Below are 16,651 nucleotides of genomic sequence, written 5' to 3'. Positions count from 1 at the left end.
TGCAGTCCTTTACCTTTTCCTCTACTTCCTCTTTTCTTCTTCTTTGTCTTCCTGTTCTGTCTCCTTTATTCATCCTCATTTTCCTCTTGTCATTCTCATCTTTTCCTCTGCTCTTCCTATTTTCTTTCTCTTAGTTTCTCCTCAACTACTTTTCCTCATCCCCTGCCTCGGTCTCCTTTTTTTCCATTCACTTCCTATTTCTTCTCTCTTCTTTCCCATCTCTTCACTCTCTTCTTCATTTGCTCTTCTACTTCCTCTTCTCTTCACCATCCTCTTTCTCTTTCTCCACTCTTCTTTTTCTTGTTCCTACTATATATCCTCTTCTTCTCCCTTCTCTCCCTTCTCTTCACTCTCTTCACTCTTCCTATTTTTCTTCCTCCTACTTTCTCCTCTCTGTCTTTTACTTAGCCCCTTTCTCTTTGTCCTCTCTTACAGTTCATTTCCTCTTCTGTATTCTTTTGCCCTTCTACATCCTCCACTGTTCCTCGTCCTCTTTCTCCACTCTTTTCCTTCTTAATATTATCATGTTACTCTTCTCCACTATTCCGCCTTGGGGGAGGTTGTAACAACAGGCTTATGACAAGATGATAGTAATTTTTCCCTGGGCGTAAAATGAACACCTAGGTGAAAGAGATGGTGTAAAGTCAAAACTAGACCTTTTCCTGGTAATGCTTCATACTGTAGCTGCTTAGCACCTTGTTGTAATCATATATTGTTTTTTCATGGACAGCTAAGAGCAATTTTTAAGATAATTGCTAAAATTCATTTGTCACATTTTTCTCTTTATCTGTAGCTAGTTATCTTTGTTTCTATAACAAAATGGCTTGAGTAGATATTTAAATGTGGTTTGAGACACAGGATTACAGGTATGTAGAGTTATTTCCTTTCACACAGCTACAGAACCTAGGTGCATGTCAGATGTCAGCTGTAATTTTTGCATTGAGTTCAACACAAAGCGCAACGTGTCACAGACGACAGGGGCAATCATCAGTCATCTTTGGTTAATGCCAGTTTAACAACCTCAGCTTGGTGTGTGTTTTATGTTTCAGAGGAGCTCTACAGCCACACACTCCCAATATCTACGTTCACAGTTATCGCATTCTAACCACAAAAAAAAAAATCCTTTTCTGGTGAGATCCCATATGAATTTCCGTATGTGTGTCGTATTAATAACTCCACCAGCGGGGAAGATACATCATAAGCAGAACGAAGGGGATTAAATTGGCCTTATTGATCAGACTTTTAAAGAATTGGCCTGAACCCTCTCGCTTACCGCACTGCTCATATAAGATCTCAGTCTTTTCTGGCAATGGAAAGATCCCAGAAGTCAGTTTGTAAGTGCTAGGTGAAAACAAGTTCCGCAGGGGAGAAAAGGAAGAAAGGTTTTAAGGAATGTGCATGTGCACATGCCAAGATGGAAAATTATCTCCAGTGCTTTTCCAAGCATCTGGAATGTCCTTCTGACTTTTTTTTTACCTGAATGTGACTATGGTTCACTCTTATTTCCTCTTCTTTCCTGCTCTTAGTGGATTGTCTGGATCCGACATGTTCCGGTCATGGGACCTGCATATCAGGTCAGTGTCTGTGTAAGCTGGGCTGGACGGGGCCGCTGTGTGACGTTCCCAGATCGCAGTGTCCAGAACAATGCCACGGCCACGGAGTGTACAGTGCTGACACGGGTCTCTGCACCTGCGAGCCCAACTGGATGGGTCCTGACTGCTCCATGGGTCAGTGCTCACTTCTGCTTCATGTATCTTTCACTTTCTCATTCATCATTAATCCTTTAATCCTCTTCTCTTCCCTTCACTTCCTCATTGTCCTCCTTCTTCCGTTCCTCATTGCCCTACTTCACTTCCTCATTGTCCTTCTCCTTTTCTCCTCATTGTCCTTCACCTTCACTTACTAATTGACCTACTTCTTCACTTCCCAATTGACCTATTTCACTTCCTCATTGTCCTCATTCTTCACTTCCTAATTGACCTACTTCACTTCCTCATTGACCTACTTCTTCACTCCCTCATTGTCCTCCTTCTTCCCTTCCTCATTGACCTACTTCTTCACTTCCTCATTGTCCTTCTCCTTCACTTCCTCATTGTCCTTCTTCTTCACTTCCTCATTGACCTACTTCTTCCCTTCCTCATTGTTCTCCTTCTTCACTTCCTAATTGACCTACTTCCCTTCCTCATTGGTCTCCTTCTTCACTTCCTCATTGTCCTCCTTCTTCATTTCCTAATTGCCCTCTTTCACTTCCTCATTGTCCTACTTCTTCACTTCCTCATTGACCTACTTCACTTCCTTATTGTCCTTCTCCTTCACTTCCTCATTGACCTACTTCCTCCCTTCCTCATTGTCCTCCTTCTTCTTTCTCTTGTTTCTCTTTTCTTGCTATTTCCTTCCTCTTCTTTTCCCTCTTCTCTTTCTAACCCTTCTTTCTCCAATTTTTTCTCTCATGTTCTCTTCATGTCCTGTTGTTGTTTTTCTTCTTACTTTCTCCTGTTTTTCTTTCTTATTTTCCTTTCTCTTTCTACTTTCTCTTGTTTCTTATTTCCTTTCTCTTGTTTCTCCACTCTTGCTGTTTCCTTCCTCTTTCTTATCTCTCTTTTCCGTCTCCTTTCACATTCTCTTCTCTGCTCCTCTCTTCTTTTCCTTTTCATCTTTTCTTGTGTTATGGTGTTATGGCCATTCTTTCTACTTATGTTCTTCTTCTCTTCTCTTACTTATACTCTACTTCTTCTCTTCCACTGCTTTTCCTCTTCCCTTTCCGCTTCCTCCTCATTCTATTCCTCTTTCTACTCTCTTTTCTTCCTCTTTATTTTCTCTCTCCTTTTTATCTTTTTATTTCTCTTTTCTTTCTATTCATCTTTTTCCTCTTTTCACATGTATACACTCTTCGCTTAGCTTTGTCTTTTGCTTCCTCCTCACTTCCTCCTCACTTCCTCCTCACTGCTCGTACCTTCCCTTCCATTCCCTCGTCTATTATCCATCCACTGCACTTTCCTCACTTCTTCGGAGATATACTTTTTTTTTTCTTTGTCACTCTCTGATCTTCTCTCTTTCTCCATGTGCAGAGGTGTGTTCTGCAGACTGCGGGAGCCATGGTGTGTGTGTGGGTGGTGTGTGTCACTGTGAGGAGGGCTGGGCAGGTGCTGGATGTGATCAGAGGCTCTGTAACCCACTGTGTATGAAACATGGCACCTGTAGAGACGGCAAGTGCCAGTGCGAGCAGGGCTGGAACGGCGAGCACTGCACCATCGGTAAATGCACACACACACACACACACACACACACACAAAACACAAAAGCACCACATACAGATAGTATACCCACTCAGAGAATAATGGTCACTAACCGTGGGCAGTTGTTACTTGATCTATCAACCTACAGTTTATACATCACTCAGAGATTTTCATGTTACCAGACACTTACAGTACATCTGTAATGTTGTCAGCTGCCACAGGTTGATATAAATGCACAAAGAGGTTTGATAAAACATAAGGCTGTATGATGATTACAACCAGACTAGACTACAAGCAGCTTATGTACTGTTTGAATTTTTAAAGGGAATGGTAGAGTGACGAATTCTTTTTGTTATTGTTGGTTAAATTAGTTGTTTATTAGTGCGCTTTTGTGATACAGTTTTAAAAGTGTTGCCACACTTTTCTGTTTTGTTTAGGCTTTTTTTACCCATGGTTGTTAATTACGGTTTACAATATGTTGTGTTAAACAGAGATCAAAGCTATCGAGGGTAACTCATTATCCGGGCCATGTCTTGCTGTATATGGCAGTCACTTATGTGGCAGTCACTCAGTTGGTAGAGCGGGTAGAGCGGGTTATTCAGTAATTGTAGGGTTGGAGGTTCGATTCCCGGCCCACATGACTCCACATACTGTAGTGTCCTTGTGCAAGACACTGAGCCCCAAGTTGCTCCCAATGGCAGGTTAGCACCTTGCATGGCAGCTCTGCTACCACTGGTGTGTGTGTGAGTGTGTGTGTGAATGAGAAAGTGTAAAGCGCTTTGGATAAAAGTGCTATATGAGTGCAGACCACTTAATGCACGCAGAGGCCACACCCAGAAACTATGGCTTCTTCAGTGGGACTGACAGACAGTCCACGCCTCCTTTTCTGAGACTGACAGACACAGAGGCCGTGCCTCCTTTGCTGGAACTGATAGATACAGAGGCCACGCCTCCTTTACTGAGACTGACAGACACAGAGGCCATGCCTTCTTTACTGGAACTTACAGATACAGAGGCCACGCCTCCTTTACTGGAACTGACAGATACAGAGGCCACGCCTCCTTTACTGGAACTGACAGATACAGAGGCCATGTCTCTTTCACCTTATCACTAATTTAAATTAGACCGTGGTTTTTATACCTCTGTTTAAATCATATCTGATGATTTGACGGCATCTGGGGTGAGAAATAATTTTAGTTTTCAGTCTTTCCTAATTACTTATTAAAATTTTGCTCAATAATGATGGAATAATTAAAAATTTATAAAGGTCTGCTGTTACAATACACCATATGTCACAGAATTAGGGCAGATTTGTGTAGATAGCTCCTCTTGTGTCACACTTTACATAAGTGCACGTGTGTGTGTGTGTGTGTGTGTGTACAAGGAGAATGAACACACCTTGCTCTAGTCTAGTTGAGATTCTGCAGTACGACTACAGTGTAAATTAGCTGGAATACTAATAACAGCGTAACGTAGGTAGAATACTAATTGGCTGCTCTCTGGTTCAGCAGTGTGTGTGTGTGTGCGTGTGCGTGCGTGTGTGTGTGTGCTATTTTCATGTTGCTTAAGGACAGTAAATACTCAAGTAGCTCTGGTGGAACACAACCATGCTAAGCAATCTTCAGTCTTTAACGAGCTTTCTCTACAAGTGCATTTCTCTATTATAGCCACAATAAGAGGCTATTACAGAAGTAAATGCAGAAAAGGGCAGAAAATTACAATATTGCAGGACCTATGGATTGCCACAAATGGTGAAATATGAGAGAATTACCTATTACTATCTATATCTATAGTATTAACTATAGATCATATAGCTTATTACTATTATACAGATACACTATTTACAAAAGTTTGTGGACACCTGATCGACCATAACACCCATATGAGGGTCTTCCCCAAACTGTTGGAGGAATACAACTATATAGGACATCTTTGTATGCTGTAGCATTACAATTTCCTTTAACTGGAACTCAAGTCTGTTCCAGCAAGACGATGCACAATGCGAGCTTCATGAAGACATGGTTTGCCAAGGTTGGAGTGGAAGAACTCGAGGGTCCTGCACAGAGCCCTTACCTCAACCCCACTGAACACCTTTGGAATGAACTGTTACACCGACTGCACCCCAGACCTCCTCACCAGACACCAGTTCCTGACCTCACTAATGCTCTTGTGGCTGAATGAGCACAAATCCACGCTCCAAAATCTAATGGAAAGCCTTCCCAGAAGAGGTGGAGGTTATTATAATAGCAAAGGAGGAATAAATCTGGAATGGGACGTTCAACAAGCACATATGGGTGTGACTGTCCGGTGTGCAAATACTTTTGGCCATAGCGTATACAGTGTATACAGTAGCATTGCAGCATTGCAGAACCTCCTGGAATACAATCCAGCACTAATCTGTGTAGCTATTTAACTAGCAAAAAATCAATTTCGAAACAATAAATGAATAGCACCTCATCTTTGCAGCAACACCATGGTCCTAAAATGTGTTTAAAAACAGAACTGAAGAAATATTCTGCTTTTTTCATCTATAATAACACCAGTGCCAATCATTATGGAATATGACACAAACACCCGGTTCTGATCAGGAGGAAGAATGTAGTTTTTATAGCATTTATCTTGAACCATAGTTAAGGATATAGTATAATGAGTCTTTATTGGTCACATATACAGTAGAGCTCAGTGAAATTGTTTTCTTCGCATACCCCAGCATGTCAGGAAGCTGGGGTCAGAGCGCAGGGTCAGCCATGACACGGCTGTATCATGGCTAGTATAGTATAGTATTTCCTGAATCTACACTGCAAAGAAATCTCATCTTTGCTAGTGAAAATATCTTTAATATAGTCAAATTTATCCAGTATTTCTGATTATAAGATTATGAAACTATTTCAAGCCATTTGTACTCATTTCAAGCTTGAAATAATCTTGTTTATTGACAGATAATTTCTAAGCATTTATTTCTAGAAAGAAGCAAAATTATTTGACAATAGAATAAGAAAACTACAAGCTTGAAAGGAGTACAGATGGCTTGAAATAGGTTTCATAATCTTATATTTGCTTTATTGTAATCTTATCATACGAAATACTAGACAAATGTGGCTATATTCAAAATATTTTTATGTGCTAAGATGACATTTATTGAAGTGTACCCTTCTTAAGTGACAGATCGTTCGTATTACGCAGAATTTTACATTCGTCAGTAGTCAGGAATTAATTTCCAGGGGGAAAATGAGGAAATATATCAAATAAAATCACTGTGTGATCTGTACAATTAAATTGAGAAGTGCAGCCCGCTCATGCATTTTGGGTGGATGCCAAACAGCATTTGGAGCAGTGATGGCACAGATTTGTTATTTTAATCATTAAACGCACTGTCAACCAATCTTGCACTATTAATAACGTTGCCGAAAATTATTAAAACATGTTAATAATGTGACATTTCCAAATTGTCTGTAGTGTGTGAGTGTGTGTGTGCAATTGTGTGTCCCCCACCTTGTGCCCCGAGTCCCCTGGGATAGGCTGCAGGCTCCCATGCAATCCTGTGTAGAATAAGTGGTACAGAAAATGGATGGATGGATGTTAGTAATGTCATTGTTGGAAAATGGCATTTTATCTCTTTAATTCTTTTTCTCTTCCTGTAGTAAACCTTCAGTACTTCACTGGTTATCACATTAGCTCAGAGTGTAGCTAAGCTGACTAGTAGCTTTCAAACAAAATTGGGGAAAATGCATGAATCTGATTGGTTAGTCCTGTTTCTCACTAGAGATGCACCGATGTATCGGCCAATATTCGGTATCGGCCGATAAAGGCTATTTTTCACGCTATCGGCCGATAGTTTAAAAACATCCATGATCAGGGTCGAATATATCCTGTCAATCAAAAGAGGGCGGGAAAACACTTCGAATTTGTGCTGTGTGTAAAGATGTCTCTTGTGTGGAATGATGACAAAGCTGTAGTTTGTAAGCTTTGCACTGCTAAAATTTTACACCGCATGCTTCAGCAGAGCAAAAGCAGTGTAGGGTTTTTTTTCCGGCGTGCATGTTAACGGATAAGTGCTTTTACACTGGATGCTGCAGCAGTGAAGCAGGAGTTTCGACATCGAGCCTGATTTTTTTTGCCGAGCTGCTCGTGCTGAATTAAAGCACCAGAACGCCGTTGAAAGATTTAAATGAAGATGAGTTCACAAAAAAGTATATATTGCACAGAAAAATATATTTGTAGAGTAGTATGTTTCATATCCAGTTAATGTTAATATATATAAAAGTTGATGATATATATTATCAGTTTCATGTTCAGTGATGAAGTAGAAATGCATTTGTTTGTGGTGAGTGAATGTGAGACTAACAGGAGGTTTTTTAGAATTCAGTCAATTAATTCTGTTAATATGAATTAATTACGTTCAATAAGTTAAGACGTCTTACTTTAATCTTCAGAATTTAGTTCAGGTGTTAATGTTAACTTGAGTAATGTGTTTTCTGTTTATGAGACCAGTTACTGTGAAACAACTTGTTGAAATGGAGAGAATAAAGTTTTTATTTGCATTTCCTTCAGAATTATGGAATTAATTATTATTCATTTAAAAGAATTTAAAAAGGCAGAACTATCGGTATCGGTATCAGCTGATATCACTGTGAATAATCGGTTATCGGTATCGTCTGAGAAATTTAATATCTGTGCATCTATATTTCTCACCATAGCAGCTGCAATAAAATGTTATTAAACAAACTGTTATTTTTTTGTTTCATCTGCGGTGGTTAAACACAGAGGAATTAACGACTTTGTTGAACAAACAGCATTATAGCGCAGTTACCACATTAAAATGTTGACATGTTTTCTGCACATATACATATCGATAGATGGATAATTTATGTGTTTTGTTAAACACCCATGAATATGTCAAAAACATTTTATGAACCATGAATTCTGAACCATGTTGCCAAGGTTTAAGCAAGTTCATGTTCTGTACAATTCGTGTGTTTTTCTCGTTGTCTCTGGGGTGTCAGATGTAATCTGCTACAACTCAAAATCAGATTTAGAAAAGTACAATCTCTGTCTCCCTTTGTCTCCTACAGATGGCTGTCCAGGCCTGTGCAATGGTAACGGCCAGTGCATTATGGGTCAGAACAGCTGGCACTGTGAATGCCACACTGGCTGGAGGGGGACAGGCTGCAGCGTTGCCATGGAGATCTCCTGCAACGACAACAAAGACAACGAAGGAGGTGAGAATCAATTTCAGCCCACAATTAAGACGGAACCCGGAGAAACACTCAAATCGTACAGCAAGACACGTTCCTGTGGAGGAATTCGATGAGGTTTTATTGCATACGCATTCAGCCATGAGATAGATCCCTAAAGTGAAATTGAAAACCTATTCCATGGAAACGATGTGTGTAATATATAGTAATGTGAATCAATGAAATCAATACAGGTACTCCACATAAAATTCTCCTCCTAATGCAAACTGTCAAAAATCTCCGTTATGAATGTGCCAGAATGTTGCGATCTAGAAACGCACTGGAGCACACCACTGTGTCTTCAGACAGGATGAAATCTGTGTGATTGCATGGCCAAGGCTCACATTTCCCAAGGGCCCATATTACACTGTCCATCTCTATTCCATCTCTAGTGCACCGCCATCCTAGTGAGAATGAATCAATGTCCCTTCCTCCTACCGCTTCAGCAAAAAGGAGTTGTATTTTAAACAGATCCTAAGAAGGTTAGGCTGTAACACTAGGAATAAAACACACCAGGGCATGCTTTTATAGGAAAGTAAATCAACAATGTAATTGTACCTCCTGAAATGTATTATTCCTCTTATACCACAGCAATTTGCCATCAATTACAATTGTTCATCAATTAAATATATGATATTTATATAAAGAATGACACATCATACTTTTGATCTATTTATAGTTCAGTTTAATGTTGTGGAACATCCATGAAACATGTTTCTGTTATCACTGTGTTACATTATAGCAGCTATAAACCGTAGTTCCCTGACTTTCTCTTGAAGTTAATAAGACATTAAAAAGGTACCTTGCTACAGAGAAACCCTCTGTCCTGAAGACGTGAAGACTTTTCCTTCCAACATTACCTCTGTCGCTGACACTGGAAACTCCATCCAGAAAATCTATTCCTTCGTTGCTAACACACAGAGACGTGTTAGGTCCAAGAGTTCTATAAAGAAATATAACATTCGGAAAACATTCTGCTAACATAAGTCAGAAGTATTTATTCGCTCATCTTCAATAAGAGCTTTATTCTGGACAGGGTTGCGGTGGTTTCTGTGCCAATCCTGGGTAACTTTAAGTGCGACATTCACTCCTCTGGGAATTTAATGTAGCCAGTTCACCTACTGGCATATTTTTGTGAGGTGGGAAGAAACCAAACAACGTTTGAGTTTTCCCATGGTAATGGATAACAAAGGGATTTTACTTACGTATACCATGTCCTCGTATTTATATCCAAGGGAAACATGACATGCTTAAAGGCAGCTACAGAGTTCCAGGGGGACTGAAAATGAAAAATAACGAGTATAGAGTTCCAAGAATTTTTCAAGAATTACAATTTGTTTCCATTTATATAAAATATTTCTTGGGGATGTTAGTAATTTTGGCACACACACACACACACACATATATATATATATATATATATATATATATATATATATATATATATGTAGAGAGAGAGAGAGAGAGAGAGAGAGAGAGCTACTACAATAGATATAAAAAAAAGTCTTTACACCACTGTTAAAATTGCAGGATTTTGTGAAGTAAAAAAAAATTAATCGATAAAGATAAATCATGTCAGAACTTTTACCACCTTTAATGTGCAGTTGCAAAGCACACAAAGTGAAAAACGAACAAAAAATTTTTAGGGGAAAAAATAAAAAATAAAAAACTTACAATAGCTTATTTGCATAAGTGTGCACACCCCTAAACTAATACTTTGTTGAAGCACCTTTTGATTTTATTACACCACACAAGAGCTTATTAGCGTGGTACATCTTGACTTGGCAATACATAAAATGTATGGGCATCTCTTGTGCACAGCCAGCTTCAGGTCCCCCTTCAGATTTTTAGTTGGATTTAGGTCTGGACTCTGACTAGGTCATTCAAAATCATTGATCTTCTTTTGGTTAAGCCGTTACATAGTTGATTTGGATGTATGCTTTGGGTCATTGTTGTGCTGAAAGGTAAAATTCCTTTTTATCTTCAGCTTACTAGTAGACACCTGAAGGTTTTGCACTAAAATCAACTGGTATTTGTAGTTATTCATGATTCCCTCCACATTGATAACAGCCCCATTTCTGGCTGAAGAAAGGCAGCTGTAAAACATCATGCTGCCACCACCATGCTGCACCGTAGGGATGTTGTTCTTTTGGTGATGTGCTTTTTTTTGCGGCAACCATATCTTTTGGAATTATGTAATTGTTATACCGATTGGAATTGTTCTTATCAGACCATAAAGCAATTCACTACATGGTTTGCGGTGATTTAGTTGAGTTTGGATGTTTTTTTGTGAGAAAGGACTTCTGTCTAGCCAACCTACTCCATAGCCCAGACATGTGAAGAATACAAGAGAGAGAATACATGCAGAGAGTGAACAGTACTTGTCAGATATTCCTGCAGCTACATTAATGTTGCTGTAGGTCACTTGGCAGCCTCCCAGGTAAGTTTTTGTCTTGTCTTTTTGTGAATTTTGAAGGGACGTCCTGTTCTTGGTGATATTTCCGTGGTGCTCCATTTACTCCACTTGTTGATGGCCTTCACAGTGTTCCATGGTACATCTAATGGTTGGGAATTCTTTTATACCCCTCTCCTGATCGATACCATTCAACAAGTTACATTCTTTGTAAGCTTCTTGCAGACCATGGCTTCAGCAGTCAGATAAAACCAAGAAGATGTGAAGAAAATCCTACGGAAACAACATGTCTTTATTTTTGGTTAATCAGAATAATGTCATTGATGACAGCTGTATTATAATTACTTTAGAACATAAGAGTGAATGTGATTTGTTCGCTCTGAACACAGCCACATCGCCAAATACAAAAGTTTGTGCATACTTATGCAACAAGGTTATTGTACCTTTTTTATTTTTAATGTTTCTGGTTGTGTTGAACTTGATTTTTATATGGTGTAATTTCACATTGAGGGTGTAAAAAGCTCTTACATGATTTATCTTAGTTTAATTTTTTTTATTTCACAAAAAAAAACTGCCATTTTATCAGGGGTGTAGACTTTTTATATTCACAGTATTATTATTTATATATATTTTATATCTAATAAAAATTATGCTTTTTTATTTAGAACAAAGACAATTTTCAATGATTGTGTGTAATGTTTATTTTATGCAATCTTTTTTGCCAATTATTCTGGAGGGCACTCTATATGTGAAATTTGTAATATTGATATCATGGAAATGGGATTAATAGTATTTGATATATTCTGTTTCTGTCTTAAGGGCTTAATTTTACTATTATTTGGTGTCCACACCTTCATATTTCAGTTGTTGTTAGTCAGTTTTGGCATGTATTACATCATCGTCATTATTATTATCACCATTATGCTATGCTATGATTTACATTTCCATCAAATTATAGTAGCAGAACTCAACTTTAATTGGCTTTCACATAAACCAAAGCTCCCTTGAGCCTACTTCCAATTTAGCCCCTGGGTTGTGCTAAGAGATTATACCGTTTGTCCTTCACTACATTTCTCCTTTCTCCTCTCTCTCACATTTTCTCTGTCTCTCTCTCTTTCTCTCTCTCTGTTACAAGCACATGTACTTCCTTTTATTTTCACCCTCTGTTTTCTTTCTCCTGCTACAGGGGAGTTACTTCAGAGAAACCGTGCAGATCAGAGACAGTTGAGTCAGAAAGTACAAAGGCCAGTAAAAGTCATTGGCAGTGAGTGTTTGTTGCGTGTTAAAGACAGATGGGACTGGTTTATTTGGGGAATAGTGGTTAAAAAGAGTATGTAGAGAGAGACAGCGAGTGAAAGGATATAAAAGAAGAAAAGCCCCTCTGGATTGTGAGTGATGTTCTCCATGACTTTGATGTAAATTTGATAGAAATGATTAAAAAGGACGAGCAGGGAAAGAGTGTGTGAAAGAGAGGCTGAGCCTGAGACAGACAGAAAGAGAAAGTCTGAACTAGAACATCATTAAGCATAGGCATCATCTCATTATTGTCTGCTGATCTAATTACAGCCATAGAAGCAAGCATTCTCATTTGAGTTATGATTTATTTAGCAGACGTTTTATCATGTTATTTGGTTGTCTTACTTCACATCTAAGCAGTTAAGTCTCCAAAATCAAGAACAGTTTAATACATTGTCAGCTTTAATATAAGAAAGAAAGCAGTTGGAGTTTAAAGCTGGCAACATCCACGCCCGAGCCACTTTAATAGGAACACTTATAACCCTGCCCATTCATTCATGCAATATCCAATCAGCCAATCATATGGCAGCACAATGAACAAAATCATTCAGATACAGGTCAAGAGCTTCAGGGGGGAAGTGTGATCACAGTGACTTTGACCATGGCACGGTTGTTGGTGTCAGATGGGCTAGATTGAGTATTTTAGAAACTGCTGATCTCCTGGGATTTTCATGCTCAACAGTAACTAGACTTTACACAGTATGGTGCGAAAAACAGAAAAAACATCAAGTGACTTGTCGATGACAGAAGAAATTGGTTAGACTGGTTTGAGCTGACAAACTCTTTACAACTGTGTTGAGCAGAAAATCATCTCAGAACTCACAACACGTCATACCATGAGGTGACAGAAGACCAATATTGGGTTCCACTTTTGTCATCCAAGAACAGGTTCAGCCAAACTAGACAGGTAAAAATTTTAAGAAAAAAAAAAACACGTCACCTGTCTTCGGTCGCATGGTTAAACGCAAAACATCCCTGGCTGCCGAGTTTCCATGTGAACTGTTCCAGGGTTGTTTGTCGCCTTAGAGCCATATGAAGTCTTGCTGTAAAGCTGCATGTAGTAATGCAGTGCTGGCAAGATTATTAGCTTCTCCAAAGACTTTCCGCCATTGTCATGATTGTTTTCTCAAATAAAAACTTACTTCAACTTACTTCAGGTTAGGTTTCTCCCATATGTTCACTGGTGTGAGATTACACTGATTAACCACAAAGACATTTTTCATAACCTTTGTTTTCCCCATCTTTGCCAAGGGTACCATTAATTGTGGAGCTGATTGCATAATATTTGTTGCAACAAACCATTATGATAAGTTGTTTTTCCTCCTTTTAGACGGCCTGGTTGACTGCATGGATCCAGACTGCTGCGCTCAGAGCCCTTGCCTGAGCAATCCGCTGTGTCGAGGATCACGTGACCCGCTCCAGATCATTCAGCAAAGTCAATCAGCCGGCAAGCAAGTCAGCTCTTTCTACGACAGAATCAAGGTGCTAGTGGGAAGAGACAGTACTCACATCATACTAGGAAGTAATCCTTTCAATGGCAGGTAACTTATCATTCTTATTACCTGACAAACACACTGTAGAGTAAGGGTGTAAGTGAAAGTGGTGTTGGTCTTGGACGGGTTATGCATTACAGGTCAAGTGCATTTTGCTAAGAAAGTCATTTTGGATCAGCTTGGGTGTCTGGACATGATGTATTAAAGTGTCTTAAAGCACAGCTACTTGGAAATAAAAAAAATTAAAAACAGGACACTGTCTTTCATAAACTGCCCTCAAATAGTCAGGCACTAAAGGCATCCTGTGCTTTTTTAACATGACCCTGAAGGAATCAAGGTCAGCCGGTGAACCTATCACCATCACATAGCGATCCACTTATTTCTCAGTGGCTAATTAAAGCCTCTGGAAGTGATTAGCCACTAAATAAAGTTGTAAACACTATATTGGAATTTAATAAAACAGTCTAACCACGTGCTGGATATTCACCAACACACTGCCATTTCATGTTATCTTCTGTATTTCCTCCTTAAACAGCAAATCTATGCCCAAATCCTGCCATCTTCTTCTTACCACTGCATTTCACTCCATCACTGCAACATATTAATATTACACAGCTCATGAATTCTCGCAGATATGTTTTCATAATAATCCAGCTTTCATGTATATTGCAGAAACGTCACTGCTGCTTTTTGCACACACATTTCCATTGCTATGTGTAGCAGAGATACATTTCAGTAATATGAAATGGAATTTGTCACATTCACACACACACACACACACACACACACACACACACACACAGGATGTTTTCAACTTTCGTGCAACATTGAACAGTGGGAGAGCAGTTGGCATGCTTTTATTGCTTCAGCAAAGCACCTGAAAGCATATTAAAGCAATAGAGCCAGTGCTTTGGCACAGGTTAAGTCAAACAATATCACTTCATATTTCTTAGCATTTGCTTTTCATATCTTCTAGTGTGATGGGGGGAAAAGGTCAGGAAAAAAAATATTTAATAATATTTAATCCCTTATAGCTAATTTTGTTCACCTACTTTCTGAATATCACAGCTCATGAACAAAATTCTGAAGGCCCCAAGGGATTCACATTTCCCTTGGAAAAAATTCGAGAGTAAAACCTGAGTGGCAGATTCTCCTATCTAATTTTTTTATTTCTAATTCTTTTATTTTATTTTCTCTATGTCAATGTACAAGAGCTTAACGGGGTGTGAAAAGCCCTCAGGAAACATCATGAGGTCTTATCAATGGCATAATAAGAATGAGGGACAAACTATTACACACACTCTTAAAGACAGATAGGCAACTGCATTTGTGATTTCAGATATTCTTTTAAGCAATTCAAGTCCATAATTCTCTGTTTCCTCCTGTAACAGAAAAGTTGTAACAAAAAGGAGGATGATAGTGTAAACAATCCACCTTGTTCGTCTTCACCTCCAGCTATATTTCATATGCACATGTTGCCGATGTTGCAGCAACAGCAGAGTTGAAAAATATTAGCTATAATGGAGATCAAATCTGTGTATCTGCGTGAATCAGCACTGGGCTAGAAAGAAATCAGCCACAGCTTCGCTTCTTCAAACCATTCTGTGTATTTTTATTATGACCACTGGTGGTGCTGTTGCTCTTGATTCCACAGAAATCCAAAATAATCCACTTTAAGGAAAAAAAACTTATATCAATGACATTTTATCAAGACATGGACATTTTATAAAGACATGGGAGCTTAGCCATGCTAGCCCATTTATTCCAGAGGCTTTTATCCAGTGTGACTTACAGTTATGTGACAACAGTGGCTTCCTAGTTCCAGGACTTGAACTCTCATTCTTTAGCCAGTAGCCCAGACCTTAAACTACGGCCCACCACTCAATATGAGAGCTCACCAGTGGTATATGTACTGTAGCTAATAAATATTACTATTTACTAAAGTCTGCTTCTGCCTGTCTCTTTGTTTTTGTCTCTGTATTTGTATTGGTGATGGTTTTGTGTAGCCTGGCATCTCTGATTCGTGGCCAGGTCCTGACATCTGATGGGACTCCTCTGGTGGGCGTCAACGTGAGTTTTGTGAACAACCCACATTACGGTTACACCATGACTCGTCAAGATGGCATGTGAGTGTCCACACTTATCAGTCTCATCATGCAACCTGTATCGATATAAACACTGGTTTTCATTCGCGTGGATTCAGTTAATGTCACACAGTGAATGAAGAAATGTAGGTTTAGATTTCTCTCTGTGTATTCAGGTTTGACCTGGTGGCTAACGGCGGCGCATCTCTGACCCTGCGCTTTGAGCGAGCTCCCTTTCTGAAGCAGGAACGCACCGTGTGGCTGCCGTGGAACCGCTTCTACGCCATGGACACACTGGTCATGAAGACGCAGGGGATCATCGTCCCACGCTGTGACCTGAGTGGCTTTGTCAGACCTGATCCTGTGCTCGTGCCCTCCCCTCTATCTTCCTTCTTTAGCTCCAACCCCACAGACAAGCACATTATACCCGAAAGCCAGGTACACACACATATTTGCTTCACAAAAACCGGCATACTACCAGTAAAGGAAACCTATTAATGAGCAGCTTGATCATGGTGTGTAATTCCAGCTGACCACTGCAAGATATTAATATTTATTATATGGATTTGGTATTTGTTTTTTTTCTTTAAGTCACTTCTTGTTTGATTTCTTCAACTTACAACACAGATACAATATACTGCAGATAACTTTACACATCATTATATGTTTTATGGATACAGATGTAGCTATAACTACAAAATATTTAAACTGAAATAAATATATTACGACAAAAATGACTGCATAAATTCCATTTTAAAAAAAATTGTTCATAGATACACCATAAAATCTAAGATAATGGCTATTTCTTATACATTAAATATGTTTTGCCTGTTCCACTTTTCTCAGTCAGACCCAAACAAAACCAGATAAAAAAAATAACCTAAGCAAAACTAAA

The 16,651-nt window shown here is 39.0% G+C and overlaps 1 protein-coding gene across 2 annotated transcripts in view; it reads left to right on the top strand.

The window, feature by feature from the left end:
- The window catches only part of tenm2b (teneurin transmembrane protein 2b), a 345,071-nt gene that overhangs the window by 311,756 nt on the left and 16,664 nt on the right, over window positions 1–16,651 (top strand). For both annotated transcript variants that reach the window (XM_017493324.3, XM_017493325.3), the window contains 6 exons: window positions 1,527–1,727; window positions 3,069–3,254; window positions 8,309–8,455; window positions 13,510–13,720; window positions 15,679–15,798; window positions 15,933–16,194. In XM_017493324.3, the coding sequence (XP_017348813.2) occupies window positions 1,527–1,727; window positions 3,069–3,254; window positions 8,309–8,455; window positions 13,510–13,720; window positions 15,679–15,798; window positions 15,933–16,194 (1,127 nt within the window). The remainder of the gene's footprint in view (window positions 1–1,526; window positions 1,728–3,068; window positions 3,255–8,308; window positions 8,456–13,509; window positions 13,721–15,678; window positions 15,799–15,932; window positions 16,195–16,651) is intronic.

The sequence above is a fragment of the Ictalurus punctatus genome, chromosome 18 (assembly GCF_001660625.3).
Source record: "Ictalurus punctatus breed USDA103 chromosome 18, Coco_2.0, whole genome shotgun sequence".
Classification (NCBI taxonomy): domain Eukaryota; kingdom Metazoa; phylum Chordata; class Actinopteri; order Siluriformes; family Ictaluridae; genus Ictalurus; species Ictalurus punctatus.
This window is presented reverse-complemented; position numbering and strand designations above follow the sequence as displayed.